At 46.6% G+C, this 19,899-nt stretch overlaps 1 protein-coding gene across 1 annotated transcript in view; it reads right to left on the reverse strand.

Annotated features, from left to right (window-relative positions):
- CUL4A (cullin 4A) overlaps nt 1-19,899 on the reverse strand; it is a 101,356-nt gene that overhangs the window by 13,252 nt on the left and 68,205 nt on the right. Inside the window, exons 13-17 of the mRNA XM_065397435.1 lie at nt 16,282-16,392; nt 15,281-15,366; nt 14,176-14,283; nt 9,437-9,550; nt 8,975-9,080 (exon numbers count right to left, since the gene is read on the reverse strand). Of these exons, the coding sequence (XP_065253507.1) occupies nt 8,975-9,080; nt 9,437-9,550; nt 14,176-14,283; nt 15,281-15,366; nt 16,282-16,392 (525 nt within the window). The remainder of the gene's footprint in view (nt 1-8,974; nt 9,081-9,436; nt 9,551-14,175; nt 14,284-15,280; nt 15,367-16,281; nt 16,393-19,899) is intronic.

Raw genomic sequence — 19,899 nt, forward strand, 5'->3', positions numbered from 1 at the left:
ACTAACCTTAGGCTTACATTGCTGTCTAGACATAGCCTCTCTGGTGCTGCATAGAAGAGGATGTAAAGGGGGAGTGGCTGCAACCACTCTTCACCAAAACAGAATCCAGCTGATATAGGGCTGCAAAGTAGCAGATAAGGCATGCGAGTCATGGCGTACATGTGGATAACATACTTACACTATAGTAACTGGTTCTTCAAGGTAACGACTCTACTCTTCTTCAAGTGATGTCCATATGTCTACTTCTGGTGACTCACAAGCAGTGATATGTTCTGAAAGTGGGTGATCACAGTTTACTAAAAGAATGTCTGTAAGACAGCTCTGTCAAAGTGTGTGTAAGACCGGGAGTCCTATACCAAGAAGAAGTGCTGGGAAAAGATGTGGACAGAATTCCAGGTAGCTGCTCTGCAAATCTCAGATATTGGGATGCTTATTAGAGAAGCAGCAGAGGCTGCTGGAGCTCTGGTGGAATGGCTCCTATCTGCATAGGTGAGTCCAAACACACACTCATAGAGCAAGACAGTCCGAGTTTCATTTAGATAGTCTTTAGGTGGATATAGGCTGACTTTTCATCCCCTCAGCAAAGGCCAGAAACAGTCTAGGCAAGCTCCCGAATGGTCTTGTTCTGTCCAAATGAGAGAATCCCAACAACATCTAAAGTGAAATTTAACTTCCCCTGGATTAGCACAAGGACTGGGAAAGAAAACTGGCAGGTGGATCACCTGATTCAGGTGAAAATCTGAGACAACTTTAGGAAAGAACTTTGGGTGAGGTCCTAATGTCACTTTGCCCTTATGGAATACTGTATACAAGGGTCCTGCTATGAGGGCTTGGATCTGTCCTATTTTTCTGGATGAAGTTTTAGCCACTAAGAAGGTGGTCTTCATAGACAGGTAGTATAAAGAGCAGGTAAATAAAGTTTCAGGGGGAGGCCTCATTAACCCTGATAATACCACAGTGAGTTTCCAGAGGGACAGGGTCTCTCGGACTAGAGGAAAGACATGAAGCTCTTGAGGAACTAGCAACTGTTGGGTGTGAAGACAGATCTTCAATAGGAGAATGAGCAGAAACTGCCATCATATGGACTTCCACAGAAGTAATGGAGAGTCCCAAATGCATTAGGGCCAGCAAGTAATAGTTGCTACTGGGTTTTCTAGTGGGAGTAGGTGCTTCTGCATTGCCCAAAAAAGAACCTCTTCAATTTAGCTGAATAAGTTACTCAAATGGAATCATTTCCGCTACAAGCCAAAACGTTCTGGACTTCCTCGGAGTAGATTCTGTCTGTGGCTGTTAGCCAGCCAGCATCAGGCTGCGAGGTGCAGTGATGCTGGGTTTGAGTGTAGGATCTGGCCCTCAGTTTGTATGATTACATCTGGCTGAACCACAAGTGTGATTGGGGGCTGTGTTGACAGGCTCATCAGCTCAAAGTACCAGAACTGTCAGGGCCATGCTGGCATTGTCATTATCATCCTGTTTGAGCTTTCTCAGGATCCTCTGTATCAGTGGAATGAGTGGGTAAATATGAGTCCCAAAATACAGGGAATGCAGAAGGCCAGATCCTCCTCTAGAGCAAAATACTTGGCATTTCTTGTTCTAGTCTATGGCAAACAGGTCTATCCTTGGGCATCCCCACTTGTAGATGTAGCTGTCTTAAAGAAATGCGTTCTTGACTGAATGCTTATGTTTGTGTATCGTGTGCAGAACTGATCTGCTAGGGTGTTCTGCAAGCATGAAAGATGTAGGGCCAAAAGGTGTTACTTGGAGACTGATACACCAGTCTCAGAGATGGATTGCTTCCTGGCAGAGAGGTAATGAGAGTGCCCCTCCCTGCTTACCAATGTAGTACATTGCTGTAGTATTGTCCTTCAGTACTTGGATTGTGGTTCCTCAGAATACAGTGGGTAGGAATGCCAGGCAGACTTGGTTAACAGCTCTTAGCTCTAGGATATTATGTGGAGATTTACTTCTTGTGGGGGACAGATCATAGTCCCTGCATCTTAAAATGGTCCAGATGAGCTCCCCTTCCAAGAGTGGATGCATCTAGTCACCAGCTGTTTAGTGGATAGAGGCAGTAAGAATGGCACTCTGCTGTGCACACGTAGAGGGTCCTTCCACCAAGCTAACAAGGAGAGGGCTTCTTGAGAGACCATGACTGTCATATCTATGAGGTGTCTGCTGGGTAAACTGGTCATAACCATACTTTCATGGAGGATAAGTGAAGTCTGGCAAATTGCATTACTTAGTGCAGGAGGCCATTTGTCCCATGAGCCTGAGAAATGTCCTGACTGATGTCTTTGGATAACCCTCGAGTTGCTCAGTAAGGTTGAGAATGGTGTCCAGAGCCTCTGTCTCCCAGAAGCTGGGATGAGGTGACAGGGGATGGATCACTTGATGATCACTGGTCTGTTCATTCTCTTTGAAGCACCTGGCATAGGCCACTGTCTCTGAAACCCAGAGTAGCGAAGAGTTCCAAATAGATGGAGTGATCACTTGTTGAGGTGACTGCCCCAAATCAACCAGTTGAAGTACGGGAAGATTTACCCCTCTTGTCTCCTTAGGTGAGCTGCCACTGCTAGGTTCTTGGTGAATATTCTGGAACTGTGTGGAGGCCGGAGGGAAGCACTCTATATTGACAGTAACCTGGAATGTGAGGTATTTCTTGTGGGCTGGATGAACTGCAATATGGAAATAGTTATCCTAAATGAAAAGCCACAAACCACTCTTGAGGATCTAAAGTAGGAATTATAAAAGCTAGTGTTCCCATTCTGAACTTGAAACAATGGATGTATTTGTTGAGGTCCAGAATGGAATGCCATCTCCCTTTCTTCTTTGGGATTAAGTAGTAATGTGAATGAACCCTCCCGGCCTGGAATCCCACACGCACATTTCCCATTACTATGAGTTGCAGAAGGGAGTCTACTTCCCTCCTTAGCAGTATCTTGTAAGAGGGGTCCCTGAAACTGGATGGAGTACCCTTTGTTCATGATTTCCAGGACCCACTGATCCACGGTTACCTGTTTCAGGCTTCCTTGAAAAAAACAAACAGATTGTTCTCAAATGACGGGAGAGGAAAATATTCTACAGTGCTATGCAACTCTCAACTGTACCATCAACCTGTTGATAGGAAGCTGAAAAAGTGTGTATGTTGGGGATAGTAATAGGAAGAAGATTGTTTTCGGTTGGGGTAATTCTGTGGCCTGTATTGCTTTGTCCTGGAAGCCGGAGCTTAGAACCCCAAAGAATATAAGGTGGCCCTTGCATCCTTTAAAGCAAGGGTCGGCAACCTTTCAGAAGTGGTGTGCCGAGTCTTCATTTACTCACTTTAATTTAAGGTTTCGCGTGCCAGTAATACATTTTAATGTTTTTTAGAAGGTCTCTCTATATATGTCTATATATTATATAGCTAATAAATAAATTAATGGAGATATCCTATCTCCTAGAACTGGAAGGGACCTTGAAACGTCATTGAGTCCAGCCCCCTGCCTTCACTAGCAGGACCAAGTACTGATTTTGCCCCAGATCCTTAAGTGGCCCCCTCAAGGATTGAACTCACAACCCTGGGTTTAGCAGGCCAATGCTCAAACCACTGAGCTATCCCTCCCCCAACTAAACTATTGTTGTATTGTAAAATAAACAAGGTTTTCAAAATGTTTAAGAAGCTTCATTTAAAATTAAATTAAAATGTTGATCTTACGCCGCCGGCCCACTCAGCCCGCTGCTGGTCTGAGGTTCTGTTCACCTAGGCTGGCAGCAGGCTGAGCAGGGCCTGCGGCCGGGACCCCGTCTGACAAGGGTCCGGCAGCCAGAACCCCAGACCGGCAGCGGGCTGTGCGGGGCCGGCGGCCGGGACCCCAGACCGGCAGTGGGCTGAGCGGCTCAGCTCACTGCCGCTCAGGGGTTCCATCCGCCGGCTCCTGCCAGCTGGGGTCCCGGCTGCCGGACCCGCTCAGCCTGCTGCCGGTCTGGGGTTCCGGGCCTGCCCACATACAGTGGGTACCTACCTTCTCCCTGGTTCTGGCCCATTCTCGTCCTCTCTCTGCACTGAGCTGAGGGTGGGAGTGCACTGAGCACAGGGCTGGGGGTGAAGGGTCTGGCCAGAAGCTAGAATGAGGGAGGGGGCTCAGGGTTGGGGCAGGAGGTTTGGGTGTGGGGCACTTACCTGGGCAGCTCCCATTTGGTGCGAGGGGTGCAGTGGGAATGTGGGGGGGTGCAGGAGCTCCCGTTTGGTGCTCAGGGTGGGGATGTGGGGGGGTGCAAGAGTCAGGATGAGGGGGTGCATGGGGTGTGGGGGGGCGCAAGAGTCAGGGCAGAGGGCTGGGGGCATGTGAGGGGGTGCAGGTGTCAGGGCTGGGGTCGTGGGGAGGGGTGAAGGAGTCAAGCAGAGGGCTAGGTGTGTATGAGGGGGGTACAGGGCTCAGGGCAGGGGTCAGGGGTGTGTGCGGGGCACAGGGCTCGGGCCTGGGGGTGTGTGCAGGGCTGCGGGGCTCAGGGCTGGGAGTGTGTGAGGGGGGGTCAGGGCTCAGGGCTGGGGTGTGTGTGTGTGTGGGGGGGGCAGGGCAGGGGGCTGGAGGGGATATGCCCCATTCCACCCCCCCCTTTCCCCAAGGCCCTGCCCCTGCTTCTTCTCTGCCTCCGCCGGGAGCAGCGAGCACACTGATTCTGCTCCTTCCCGACCCCCTCCCTCGCAAGGACCATCAGCTGATCAGCCAGCAGGGAGGGAGGGACGGAGAGGCAGAGGAGGGGCAGGAACCCAGCACACTATGGGAAGAGGCAGGGGAGCCGGCAGGACCAAGCTTCTGCCCCCTACACCCACGGGGGGTGGGGGCAGAGGGCGGAGAAGAGCGGGCCGGGCCAGGCTGGGCAGGATTTTTAATGGCACGCTGCTGCCTGCTGGGACTCCGGCAGGCAGCAGCGTGCCATTAAAAATCGGCACGCGTGCCATAGGTTGCCGACCTCTGCTTTAAAGTGTGAAGATCTTTTGTGTGGATATTGAAAAGGTCGCAGCCTTTGAAGAACAGGTCCTCAGTGGTTGTTTAGAACTTCTTTGGAATATTGGACGACTGCAACCAAAAGGCTCTATGCATAGTACAGTAACTCCTCACTTAAGGCTGTAGTTATGTTCCTGAAAAATGCGACTTTAAGCGAAACAATGTTAAGCGAATCCAATTTCCCCATAAGAATTAATGTAAATGAGGGGGTTAGGTTCCAGGGAAATTTTTTTCACTAGACAAAAGACTATATTTTTTTTATATATAATATACACACACTCACATAGAGTATAAGTTTTAAACAAACAATTTAATACTGGTACACAGTGATGATCATTGTGAAGCTTGGTTGAGGTGGAAGAGTCAGAGGGTGGGATATTTTCCAGGGAATGCCTTACTGCTAACGATGAACTAGCAATTGGTTGAGCTCTCAAGGGTTAACTCTCACACTCTACAAGGCAGCAGGAATGGAAGGAGGGGAGACAGCATCGCAGACAGAGACAGAGAGACACACCATATGTGTGAGAGAGAGAGAGAGAGAGAGAGAGAGATGCGCATTTCCCCTTTAAGTACGGTGACCCTACACTTAAGTACACTACCTTGTTAATTAGATCAACTTGCTGAGACCGCAGTTGCTGCCAGCAAGCTCCCTCCGTCCTGAACCCTGTCGTGTGTCCCCCCCTGCTCTATGGAAGATGGGGTAAGCGGGGTGCAGGAGCGGGGGGGGGAGGGGGACACCCTGACAGCCCTCCTCTTCCTCCCCTCCCTCCCCCTGCACAGCAAGCAGGAGTCTCGGGGAGCAGCTCCAAGGCAGAGGGCAGGAGCAGCACATGGCAATGGGGGGAGGGACAGCTGAACCGCCGGCAATTGATAGCCTGCTGGGCAGCTGCTGCCCAGAGAACTTAGGGGAGTGGGGAGCTGATAGGGGGGCTGCCGGTCCACCCTGGTTCCAAGCCCCCACCAGCTAGCTGCAACGGACTGCTCTTCCTGCAAGCAGGGACAAAGCAGGTGGCTGCCAAACGATGTCAAAAGGGAGCATTGCACAACTTTAAACGAGCATGTTCCCTAATTGATCAGCAACGTAACAAAACAACGTTAACCAGGATGACTAAGTGAGGAGTTACTGTAATCGCTGTGTCTGAGGCATCAAGGGCAACTTACTACCACTTACCCTTCTACCACAGCAGCTTTGAGTTCCTCCCTGTGATCCTGTGAGACTTCTGAACTGTGACACTTGGTCCCCATTCAATAAGTTCTATTTAGCCAGGAATGCTTGGTAGCTCAATATGGGCATTTGTAAGCTAGCCTGAGGAACAGGCCTTGCTGCCAAAGAATTCAAGTTTCTTCAGGTCCTTGTGCCATGGTGTCATTTTGGGTGGTCCCTGCTGTTTGGACCTCTCATGGATGGCTGCAACCACCAAGGACCCAGATGTGGGGTCATTATAGAAGTAACCAAACTCCTTTGAGGGGACTTGGTAGCAGCTATCTGCCTTATTAGAAGTGGGTTCCACTGAAGCTGGGGTCTATCATAGGTCTCTTGCTGGTTCCAACAAGGCTTCATTTATTGGCATTGCCAATCTACCAGAGCCCAAGGAACACAGACGTTAGCGTGACCTTTCCTGCATTCTCTCTACTGCAATTTCCAGGGTAACTGCCATTTGTTGGAGAAGCTCCTGGAAGATCAGATAGTTAGTTTCAGCACTGCCAGACATGAGGGGGACAGTGTCATAAAGCGAAGATGACAATATCACTGTTGAGATAGAGCAGGATGGTCTATGTGAGACAGATGTCCAGCCTATGTCCTGGTACTGATGTTGAGATGTATAGTGGACCAGCTGACCTTCCTGAGATGGATTAAGAGGGGACACAGACCTGGCTTTGGAGGTAGGAGAACCAATGAAGTCTTTCTACTGGTTGGCATCCCCAAACAGGCTCAGCATGGCCATTATTGCTTAAACTAGGGGTATGGAGAGAAGGAAGATACCACAATGGGTTCAGGGCCCAAGGGTATCCTGTGCAGGAATTGAGATGGTGGATCCAGATGGCACAAGGGCTAGGAGTTTCCTAGTAGCTGTCTGCAATGGTGACTCCAACGGATTGGCTACTGTCAAGTCAATCAGTACTGCGAATCTCATCAGGACTGAGAGCTTGTCCTCCAGATCAGCTGGTAGTGTGGTGGGTGCTATGAATGCTGGTATGGAGCACTCTCGTGCCAAGGTAAGGTGTTTGGATGTCAGTGCCGGGTGTATCAATGCTGGGTGTTTTGTGGTCAATCGATCAGTACTGGTAGAGTCAGAAACAGGCTCCAAAAGCAGTGCTGAGGTCATCTGATGACAAAATGGTGCCGAGACATCAGCAGTATTTAATCTGAGCCTTGAACTGCCCCCTGGTTTGGATTTATTCAGTGCTGATGAGGGAAATCTTTCTCTCCAATGAGACCAGTATTCTTTCCTCCCTCTCTCCTCAGAAGATTGAACTGAGGCTGGGTTAGAAGCTCTCTCTAGTCAACAAGTGAGCCCTGAAGTTCAAGGCAGACCTGAGACTTACTGGACCACTCACAGAGACTGGTCTAGTTGGCTGTTGTCTTCTTCTCAGGCTCAGATAATGCCCTTACGCATCTCTCCAAGAGAAAAAGTTTTGGCAGGATTCCCTTTCTTTGTGTGTCCTCTTTGAAAGAGAGAAACATATCAAGCATTTATCTTGTGTATATGCGTCAGAGGCAGAAGCAGCACATGTAGCTATTCCTATCAATCCTGGACACTCCCTCACAAGAGGGAAAGGATTTGAATCCTGGGGATTTCAACTGCACCATATCCAGGGAATCTGGTACTGGGAATATCTCGGAAGCTGAAGAGCTTGTCTTCTCATGCACAGTGTGCAGAGATGCGGACAGTGTAGAGGTTCCACCTTGCTGCCCTGGGTAGTAAAAAGTAACTGGAAGGGGTTGCAGCTGCTCTGCCCTTTATGCCCTCAGCTATGGAGTGCCAGAGGGCGTGTGGGCTACATGCACAGTCTCAACAGGCACTGGTGGTAAAAAAAAAAAAAAAAAATTGATCTTGTGCCCATGGTGCTCATGCGCACCAGAAGCGGAATACACATGAACAATCACGCAAGGACATTATTAATTCAAAAACCCCTCCAAACCAAAACTAATGCAATTGTTCTAAAAAGGTCATTTTACAGTATGATACTTGAAACTACAATAGAACCTTAATAATCTGCTGTGGAAGCAGAGAAAGAACTGACAGGAAGGGGATTGCAATGCATGACAGTTCGTTAGCAAGAGTTAGGCTAACTGTAACCCTAATAACGCAAGATTTGTAGAGGCGAGGAATGTGTGAGGCGAGTGGGAAAGAACTGTGTGAGAAGTTGTTGCGACCTTGTGTAGATAATATGGAATGTAGACTAAGAGTCTACATTAGTGAGCAAAACAAGATATCAGAATGACCTATGTATAAACAAAATGCAGCTGTTGCTCATTATTGTCTGTAACAAAAGGTATAAATGCTTGCTGTAATTGTTTACCTGTTGAGAGACCTGCTTAGCTCTCTCCCTCTATGCAATTGATAGAGAGAAAGAAAATAAAGTATCTGATTTGCTGTACCCAAACAAAAAGTGAGAACTCTGTTATTCTCCGACACTGCACACACAAAAATGGAGTCTCTCTCTACTTCTCAAAGAATTAAAAAAGCTGTAGTGAGGTCTTGTTAGTAAGAATGCATCAGTTTTACAAAATATACTACGGATCATTTACTAATACATTTATGAAGTATCAATGTTATCTAAAAAGTAGTGGAAGTACATTTTGTTTATCTTTTTAGTATTTACATACTCGCTGATTCACAAAAGTGTCTTAATAGCCATTGCAAGTTACTGAAATTAGCAACATTCTGCTGTACTTAAAATTAGACTTTTACATCCAAAGTCATATTTAGAAGCTATTCAAATGAAAGAAAATAATGAATGAATGAAGTAAGTTTTCTTACCTACACCAGTAGCCATTTTAATTTCTTCAAAAATAAATTCATCTCCTTCATTAAACATAAGCAGCACTAATGTCTGGAAGAGTGACACATGAAACTCTTTCTTTCCCTACAAAGGGAACAAAAAAAACACAAGTAACTGTAAATGGTTTCTAGAGTTGAGTACAACATTTAGAGTATCAACTGTATTCTATACAGTGCCAAACTTCAAAAACAACTCTGATGATAAGTTGTACGATCTATAAATTATTTATCAAATAGCTTCTAGATTAAGAGAAATGTGTATTTAAAAGGATTCTGCTGCCTGATTATGTATCCTAGAATGTGGTGCCAAGGAAATGTAACAATAGCAAGACAAATTACACACACACACAAAAAACCCCCCCAAAATCCCAACAACCCAACCAACCAAATAAGTTATTTTATTTAAAAGCAGATGATTAAGCATTAAATAAGCAAACATACTTCCTTAAATTCTGCTTTCAAGACAGCATGCCCTAAAGTGGTCTGCCATTGAAGCTTTCGACCACTGTGTTTTCCAAGATAAAAGGTCTTAAATACCTCTTGAAGCTTAACCATCTGTAAACAAAGAAGAAAAAGAGGGGGAAAAAGTTAACCTATCTTATACCAAATTTAATCGATCAGACTGATTTTCACAGTAGCGTGTTAGGCTCATCTTAATATTTAAAATCAAAGTTTACACAAAAGTAAAGTTCAAGGGCCAAATCTGCCCTCATTTACATTGGTGCCAGCTTAAACAGAGCAAAAATTGATGCCAAACATTCATAGAATATAATATTCCTGAAACGAAATACATTTTAGTTAAGATAAAACCAAATTCCCATTAAAAGAATAAGAACATATACCAAAGTTGTGTTTTCATCTTAGGCCTACCATCAAATGTTCCCCACATGCGGAAGTCAGAGGAGGAGGAGAGAAGGTTCTGAAAAGCCCCACTCCCATTTTGCACTCTGCTCCCAAGTCCTCATAGACTTTAAGACCAGAAGGATCATAGTGATCATCTAGTCCAGGGGTGGGCAAACTATGGCCCGCGGGCCAAATCCAGCCCACCAACCGTTTTAAGCCAGCCCTCGAGCTCCCGTTGGGGAGCAGGGTCTGGCATTTGCTCTGCTTCTCCGCTCCAGCCGGGAAGCGGGGTCGCACCACGCCGCTCCCGAAAGCGGCGGCATAGCCCCGCTCCGGGCTCCTACGTGTAGGGGCAGCCAGGGGCCTCCGCTCCACACGCTGCCCCCGCAGCTCCCATTGCTGGGAACTGCAGCCAATGGGAACTGCAGCCAATGGGAGCTGCAGGGGTGGCGCCTGTGGACGGGGCAGCATGCAGAGCTGCCTGGCCGCAGCTCCATGTAGAAGCCGGAGTGGGGACATGACCGCTGCTTCCGGGAGCCGCTTAAGGTAAGCGCTGCCCGGAGCCTGCACCCAAGTCTCTCCCCACACCCCAACCCTGATCCCCCTCCCACCCTCCAAACCCCTCAATCCCAGCCCGGGGCACCTCCTGCACCCCGAACTCCTCATCCCCAGCCCCACCCCAGAGCCCGCACCCCTAGCTGGAGCCCTCACCCCCCCCCCCCCCGCACCCTACTCCCCCACCTCAGCCCGGAGCCCCCTCCTGCACCCTGAACTCATTTCTAGCCCAACCTCTGAGCCCGCACCCCCAGCCAGAGCCCTCACCCCCTCCTGCACCCCAACCCCAATTTCGTGAGCATTCATGGCCCACCATATAATTTCCATACCCAGATGTGGCCCTCAGGCTAAAAAGTTTGCCCCCCCCCGATCTAGTCTGAGTTCCTGCACATTGCAGGCCACAGAACCTCAACTAATGGGATTTGAAAGACTCTGAAACCTACCAGTTTCTCCATGTGGAAGATGGGTTATATCTAGTAAAACAGGCATGTATATAAGCTGTTTATTGTTTTCAAAATGTTTTTTTCATAATTTATTCCTAAATATTTTATGTTTTGAAGGCTGGCTGGTTAACCATTTTGTGAATTTTCAACCACTTTCTTTCCCCCACCCACCTTTGAAATTTGAGAAGTTTTGATCTATTCTAGTTTACTCCTGGGGGAATTTTGCACCACTGTGTGTGCGCAGAATTATTTGCTTCCCTGCAGAAAAATGACTGACTTTCTGATAGGGAAGCAAAGGGAAGCTGCAAAAATAACCATGCGCCGCTCTCCAGCAGCGTGGGTGTGTTGTTTCGGGTATCTGGAGCAGCCGGGGGGGGGGGCAGGGGGGGAGAAAGAGGCAGAATGGGGGGGAGAAAGAGGCAGAATGGGGCTGGGGATGCCCCGCACAGTGGCTCTTACCCTGTACAAGACTCAGCAGCTAGTCCCGGCTGGGCTGGGCAGGACAGGACTTCCTCTTCCCCTACAAGAAGCGACCAGGGCTGGGTCAGACCCATCCCCAGCAACCTCGCTGGCTGCAGGAAACTCCGCAACTCCCCCCAGGCTTTCTTTCTCAGCCATAGGGGGGAGGGATCCCTGTACAGGGAGCTGCTCCCCCATCCACCTAACTCCCGTGCATCTGGACCCACCTCATATCCAGATCGATCCATCAAGCCTCACCCCCTGCACCCAGAACCCCCTAAACCTGAACCCACACCCCGCCAAGCCTCACCCTCTGCATCTGGACCCCACCCTTGAACCCAGACCAATCCCCGCATTCAAACCCCCACCCCAACAAGCCCCACTTCACCTGGACTTGGACCACCCGACTAGCCCCCCGCACCCAGACCCGCACCCCAGTGAGCCCCACCAAGACAGAACCTGGATCCCCCTCCGCAGAGCCCTGTACATCCAGACCCCCCTGCTGAGCTCCAACCATCTTCATCTGGACCCCACTGCACAGTCCCATTGCCTCTGCACCCAGAACTGCCCCCAATGAGCCCCTATTCATCCAGATCCTCCCCCAGCAAGCTGCCCGTGCCCAGACTGCCCCACAAAGAACCCTATCTCTCCACACTAAGCCCTTCCACACTTGGGATCCTGCTGGGCTGTGCCTGCCAGCCTACATCGAGTATGCTTGGCATGGAGGAGCAGGGCCCCAGGGTATTTCTGGGGCAGGCCTGGCCCTTGTGCTGTGTCAGGGTCTGGTGCTGATACCAGACACCTCTGTGTTCTTGGGGAACTAGGGTGCACTATCCAGCATGAAAGACACCCCCCCCCCCCACCTCTGCTTAAACCAAAACCCATCGGGGGGGGGGGGGAGGGGGAAAACTTGCAGAGAGCAGTGAAGGGCGTTGGGAGACACACCTAGACCCCTCCTGACAAGGGTGACAAGATTAAGACATCTCCATTAGCATACAGATGGAGAGCAGAAACAACTCCCCTAGCCTCATCTGCATGAAAAATGGGACAGGAAGACATCTCAATTTACATACAGAATGGAGAACAGAAAACCACACTGAATTCTGGGACCAGAAAAAGCAGGGAAGCACTGCATCATGGGAATCTCTGCTCCAGATGCTAATGAATCTATGTCTGCACACACCCAGCTCAGCAATTATCAGACCAATTCTAGTAATGAATCCTTAATTGATATCCAAATACTGAAGCAGCCTAGTTGCATTGTGAGCTCCCTGGAAGAAAACACCATCCATAGCCAAGAGTGATCAGCTCCTATTGTCTAGCTGAAAGAAAACCCTTGAGTCATCAGCTTACCTATAAACAAATCTAGTGTTCTCCCTTGAACAATTGTATTTTCTCTACAAAAATCCCTACTCACCCTCTAGTCAGGGTTCTGATGCTTAGATTCAAACTAGGCATCAGTTCCACTGGAACTCCATCTTCCCCTGACTGATCGTGCTGGGGGCTCTGCCTGTCTCTAGCATTCAGGACCCTCAGCTACCACCATCACCTGGGAACCCCGACCAGTTCAAGCCTCATGGAGTGGGTGAGATCCCCCCCCGCCCTTTCTCTTTCTCTGTTTTCCTTTCTACCTTAGGTATTAACCTTTAATAATTTACGTTATGTTGGTTTAGCCCTCCTTGTGTATTTATCACTATTATTCAATAAATAACTTTTATGGTTAAGTTGGTTGCTTCTCTCTCTCTTGCTGAACTTTACTCTTTTGTGTTTTTAGCTTCCCCCATTTACTCTACAGCAACGCTTCTTTTACCTAAGCTAAAGATCCCTGCAGCACCCAAAATACTGTGGGGTTTACTCATCAAGTAGGTTACTGCCAGTACAATTGTGATGTGAGAGTGGGGAAAGGGATGTGCTGAATCTGGGACCCATAAGGGTAACAGCTTGAAAGTGCTGCTTGACCCAGTCCATGGAGCCCAGGGGCATATAGGTCTGTCTCATCTTATGCTGGGATTATGTTCCGCGGTCAGCGCGTAAAGCAAAAACCGCGTATAGTCAAAATTACATTGAGTGTAATGGCGGGCGGAATCGCCCGCACTACAGGAACAGTATTTAAATTGTTATTTTTCTCTTTTTTTTTTTGTCTTTGCCGACCGTATAAAGCTGAATTCGCGCATGTTAAATGCGCGTAAGATGCGACAGACCTGTATAAAAAAAGTCAGCTTGAAAGTGCTGCTTCATCCAGCCCAGTGAGTCCAGAGACATATAAGGGGTCAGCTTGACAGTGCTGATTGACCCGGTCCGCTCAGACTTGCTCTGTTAATGTATGCGTGTGTGTGTGTGTGTGTGTTCATCCAGTTTTGGGGCTGGAGAAACCCAGCCCTAGGGAACCTAGGTCCTGCAGGATAGCTCCATTGGGAGGGGACTTGCAGCAGGGAGAAGTAGAGCTCCATATGAAAACACAAGTGACACAAACAGTACATTGATAAATGTACAAAATCCCCTTCCCCAGAAGAGTAACCCGAATAAATGAGCATACCCCAAAGTAATGGGCAAATCTGTAACAGTGCAGCCTCACCACTGAGTCCATGTCCTGGGGGAGGGAGGGGCTGCAGGGCGATCTCCCACCTCTGTGCAGTCTGTGGCCTGTGCTCCCCACTGCCATGCTGGAGCCTCCACATTTATTTATTGACAAAATTTGCAGAATTTTAAAATATTGTGTGCAGAATTTTTCATTTTTTTGGCGCAGAATTCCCTCAGGCGTACTAGTCTAGTTATTTGTAATTGAAAACAGTTATAATTGGATGTGTTAGGCAACCTAAATATTGAAGTTCCTAGCCCTCTGCCATGATAGACTGCAAATTCTAGTTCTAAAAGACTCACCTCTGGAGTTAAGTGGACTTCCACGGGTGTATAGGTTGGCCAATATCCCATAGTAAGTATATTTACCGTCAGGTCTATATTGCCTGGATCACTTTGGTTCTGCATATACTAAAATAAAATAAAATTAAAAAACCCAAACCTGTTAAAAATCCTGCTAACACAATAAATCAAAAATAAACTTGGAAAAGTAAATCAATATATGGCTTCTGTTAATATCTGGAATACTGATTTTTTTTCTTTTAAAACAGTGAATTAATTTTGGCACAATGAATTAATTCCGGCAAGTCATTAAAACACCCAAAGAGCTGACTGTAAACCAAAGTTGAATTTCTAAAGCATTTCTCATTGGAGCACTGTGCAATATAAAAATCTGTGATCAAAAACAATTAACTCCTACAGCAAACATAGGTGCTCTTAATTTTTTAAAATACTGATTCCAGTTGGAAATTATGGACAGTATCAGGAAGTTTTCTAGAGGTGATGTCCACAGTTGGAAAATGCTCTAACTCCCACTGTCTGAAAGTCATGCAAAGGCACACTACTACATACCTAGGCAATTCAGAACATAGTGAATGGTTGGGAACAAAACAGACAATATGATTATTAGATCTGTTCTTCTAAAGGACTTCAAAGTCAAAAGAATTTTAAAGAATCCATACAAAAACATTTAAGGGATGTTAAGAAGATACACGATGGTACATTTTAAAGAAATGCAGTCTAGACAGCACTTGGGCTGGGCATCCAGAGAACATAACAGCAACAATCCAGTCTGTATGGCGCAAGAACATTCATCACCAGATGTAGGTCATTCATACTGAACTAATCACAACCTGGCAATAATTCCCACATGATAAAATGGAGTCTTAAAATCAATTTTAGAGATGGGTCTAATAATAAATTTAGTGGCAATACTACATTCAGGCTTTATTATTAAGAGTTAAAACAAAATCAAATGAAACTGTAGGGTCAGATAACGTCCCAGCAGATATGCTGAACTATAAACAATCTGTGGAAAATCTGTTTTGTCACGGTTTAATTCAATACAATTATGTGACATCATCCTAGCTAGTGTAAATATACCATGCATAAGTGAAGTTAAATTTACCTGCTTAAACTGAATCATGACATCTTTTGAAAGTTCCATATCCTTGAACATTCCCTCCAGTTTACTGGTGAAAGCAGCACCACATTCTGTCACATAAATTAAAGCAAAGTTTCCATGATTACAACAAACATAAAACAAGTAAGAAAGGCTTAAGCTTAATGTTGGGCTAGTGTGACGGTTCCTGGGATGCAAATCCAGATAAGCTGAGGCTCCCGTCTTTTCTGCTTCTTACTCATCTTTACAATTTCCTTTGTTCTATTTCCTACAATTGTTCACCGCCTTTTCACTAGAAAATCACTTCAAACTATTTTACTAGTGCTTGAAGTGTAAACCTTAGTTAAAATAGCAAGCTGTGTGCAAATCCTGCATAACTATATCACTGTGACAGGGTTCAGGTGCAAACCCAGACCAGTGAGGGGTTGTGTCACCACTTGCCCTGCAAACCTGGGTGCCTCACAATGCTTTGCTGCTGTAGCTCCCAACCAGGGACACTCACAGCCAGCCTATCAGCATGCAGGTCACACCCTGAGTGTCTGTGTGCTAAGACAGCCCTGATTCAGCAGCTCTGACTCCAGCAGCCCATTTATAGCCCCACAGCCCCACTCTGGCTTCCACCAGCTTTGGTTATGACACTTTCAGGGTGACCCCAACACACTGCCAATCCCAAACTTTCCCCAAACCGTGTGCTCTGTAGTGTCCAGTCCTCTCCTGGACAGATCAGAGAAATTATAAGGTTAGTCTGTTCTCTAAAGTCCCCAAAGCACAGCACAGCTTAATGTCACAGATTTCCAAAAGAACTCCACTCCCATTTAGGCACCTAAATTAAAATTTCACATTTCCTCGAGTACATAGCAATCAGCAGTTCCTACTCGGAACAGTGGGAGCCGTACGATGCTCAGCCCTTTTGAAAATTTGGCCCAGTCACTTTAACATAAATATAAATAAAGGTTCAGGTTTAAAACCTAAAGGAAGTAAAAAATTCAACATTTGCAGCTGCTCACCATGTTTAAGCTTTGACAGCATTGACTTCTCAGCATCTACTGATGCACTTTTTCCAACCAGCAGTCTTTTGGCCAAATCTTTCTTATAAAATGCCTCAAACACATCTTTACCTGTATAGAGAGAAAACAACAAAAAACCTTGAGAAATCAAACATTACACCTTTACTACTTATCTTCAATTATACAGAAGTGTCCTTTCTCTTGACTTGCTGAAAAGTGGAAAACAGTTACATATCTGTACAGTAACTGTTCTTCGAGATGTGCTGTGCACATATACGTTTCACTAGAGTTGTACGTGCTCCCAACGCACTTGAGTTGCAGATTTTTGCCTGCACTAGGCTGCACACATGCCCCCTGCTCTCCTCATGGACCAAGTCGAGGATTACCACCACCTCCCTCTCTGTTCCCTCATACCACAGTCTAACATCCGAAGCAGTGGGGAAAGTAGGAGAGATTATGGAAGGTATATGAGCACAGCACATCTCAAAGAATAACAATTACCATACAGGTAAAGCAAGCATTTTTTCTCCTTCGAATGATTCTGTGCATATACATTCAATTTTGGATTATTAGAACAAGAGATCAAAACACTGACTTACCAAAGTTGGCGTCATCTCATGAAGCTTGAGAAATAGTTGTATGTGGAGAAGGTACGTAAAGATGACCACGTTGCTGCCTTGCAGATGTCTAGGAATATTGCTCAGTAAGGTAATCAAAAGGTAAGAAGATAGAAAAGTCATTCTGTATTGCTGAGAAGAAGTGAAGTGGATTCTTAATGAACTAACTGAAAGGCCAGATGATTTCAGATGCAGTAGGTAGTCCAGTATGTATGTATTCTTTATATAGTGAGGAAATAGTGGGATGGCACCGAGATCAAAAGCTTCTTCCATTGTGTGGCGTATGGGGCCCTGGTAGAGTCCTTTCTGCTGCTCATCAAGATGGCTTGGACTTCTCAGGACAATAATCTCTCACACATATTCAACCAGAAATTATCCATGCAGTGAGGTGGAGAGATTTAAGGTTAGGATTCAGAGACTTGTCCAAGTTTTGACATAGGAGATCCTTGACCAGGGTAAAATTATCAGTGGCCTGATAGAGAGCTGATGTAAGTCCATGAACCAGTATTGTCATGGCCAAGCTGGTGCCACAAGGATTTATGTTGCCTGGTCTCTTTTCATCTTCCTGGAGTACTCTTGGAATGTGAGGAACTGAGGGGAATGCACAGAGCAGATGACTGGACCAGAGAAGAAGAAAGGCATCCAGCATGGAACTTGGGCCGCAGTCCACTCTGAAGCAAAATTCCCTGCATCTGTTGCTGAGGTTGGTCACAAATAAGTTTATTATTGGGTACCCCCACTGTTGGAAGATCTGGAGAAGAACATCCTTCCTGACTGACCACTTGTGTTGGTCAAGTTTCTACTGAGGGTATCTACAACAGTGTTCCTCACCCCTGGAATGTAAAGCTTTTAGCGAAATCTTGTTTCTTATACAGAGATTCCACAGGCAATTCACTTGTTGGAGCAGTTGAGATGACCCTGCAACCCCCTTGCTTGTTCAGATAAAACATGCTAGTGGTATTGTCCATCAGAACTTAAACAAACTGGTTCCTGATGGTGGATATAAATGTCTTGCAGGCTTGATGAATAGCACAGAGCTCTAACACTTTTATGTGGAGTGAGACCTCCTGAGGTTACCAAAGAACTTGTGCCTGGAGCTGACCGAGATGACCCTCCCAGCCTTTGGTGAATGCATCTGTTACCAGAGTCATAGTCTGTTCTGGTGGCAAAAAGAGAGCCCCACTGCAGACGTTCAGAGGGTCTATTCAGTAGTCCAGGGACTGAAGCTCTTATGCAGGTATGCAAGTCAACATGTCTAGTGAATACCACTCAGTCAGTATGCTGAGGAAAGCCAGGCTTGCAGACAGTGGAGGTGAGGTCTGGCATGCAGAATCACATGTGCATGAAGCCACATACCCCAATAGTTGTAAGCAAAAATAAACTTGTCTTTGAGTTGGATGTGAGGTTTTAGGCCCAAAAAACTATGGACTGAATCCTGTCCACAGGAAGGTACCCACAGCAGTTATGGCGTCAAGGACTGCCCCTATGAAAAGTTATTCATTGTGTGGTCATAACTTGAGTTTGTCTATATTCAATTTCAGGCCTGGACCAGAGAGCAGCGGTCTGATGACAAAGATGCTGTTTTGAACATGGGCACTTGATCTTCCCCGAACTAGCCAACTGTCCAGGTAAGGAAATATCTGAATACCTACGCAATGCAGATGGGCTACCACCATCATCATGCACTTGGCAAAGATTCTTAGGGTTGAAGATAACCCGAACGGAAGCTCTGTGTAAAGGTAGTTGTTGCTTGCTATGAACCGAAGAATCTGTCTGTGGCCAGGATGTATTGCCACATGAAAGTAACCATCATGCAAACCAAGGGCAGTATACCAATCTCTAGGGAAGGGATAATGGAAGCAAGGGTGACCGTCCTGAACTTGATCTTACTGATGAACCGGATTAGCTTTCTGAGGTCTAGAATGGGACAAAGACCACAAGATTTTGGGGAATCAGGAAGTACTGGAAATAAAAACCTTTTATTGGTAAGGTACCTCCTCTCTGCTCCCAGCTCCAAAAAAGACTGCACTTCTGGAATCAATACAGTCTTGTAAAATGGGTCCCTAAAAATGACAGGGAAGGTGGACTGAGGAAGAGGAAGGAGCTGAACTGGGTGAAGTATTCCTCTTTCACTGCTGTACACCCACTTGTATGATGTGATCTGCTTCCGAACACTGTAAGAGAGAGAGATAAGTAGTATTCAAAGGGAAGGAGATGAGATATGGTCGGTGTACTGTCCTCAATGGAGTAGTCAAAACAACTGCTTCAAAGCTGCAGTTGTCTGGTAAGAAGGGCCTGTTGTGGATGAATCCGACTGATGACATCTCTAGGAGGTTTAAACCTTCCTTTGGAAGTATCCTGAGACATCTGCTAAGAGGTCTTGTAGTACGACTGAGGTTTAAATGGTTTCTTCTTTGTTACTGGGGTGTAAACCCCCAATGACGGGAGGTCACTCATGGATCTTTTAAGGTGCACATGGCATCATCCTTTTCTGGGGAAACACTGAACTCTTTGAAGGCTAAATCTCCTATTGTATTTTGCAGCTTCCTTGGGATGGCAGAGGGTTGCAGCCAAGAGGAGAATCTCATCAAGATAGGTATAGCCAAGGAGCATGATGCAGCATCAGCTGTATCAATGGCTGCTTGAAGCGATGTTCAGGCAGCAAGGTGTCCTTAAGAAACTAATGGCCAAGAATTCTTCTCTGTACTCCTCAGGCAACTTGTCTGCAAACTTGGACACTGCTGACCAATTAAGAAAAGTGTATTTAACCAACAGTGCCTGGTAATTTGACACTTGCTGGCAGTGGTATAGGCCTTCCTGCCATACAAGTCCAGTCTTTTAAACTCCTTGTTGTTAGTGTCCCTGGGGTGAGACTGCCTGGCACACTTAGTAGTGGCCATAATCTCAAGGAAGTCAGGAGTAGGATAGAAAAGAAATAATCAAAGTCTTGCTGAGGAACATGATAGCACCTAGTCACCTGCTGGCAGTGGGTGGGATAGAG

Source organism: Emys orbicularis, chromosome 1 (assembly GCF_028017835.1).
Source record: "Emys orbicularis isolate rEmyOrb1 chromosome 1, rEmyOrb1.hap1, whole genome shotgun sequence".
NCBI classification, from domain to species: domain Eukaryota; kingdom Metazoa; phylum Chordata; order Testudines; family Emydidae; genus Emys; species Emys orbicularis.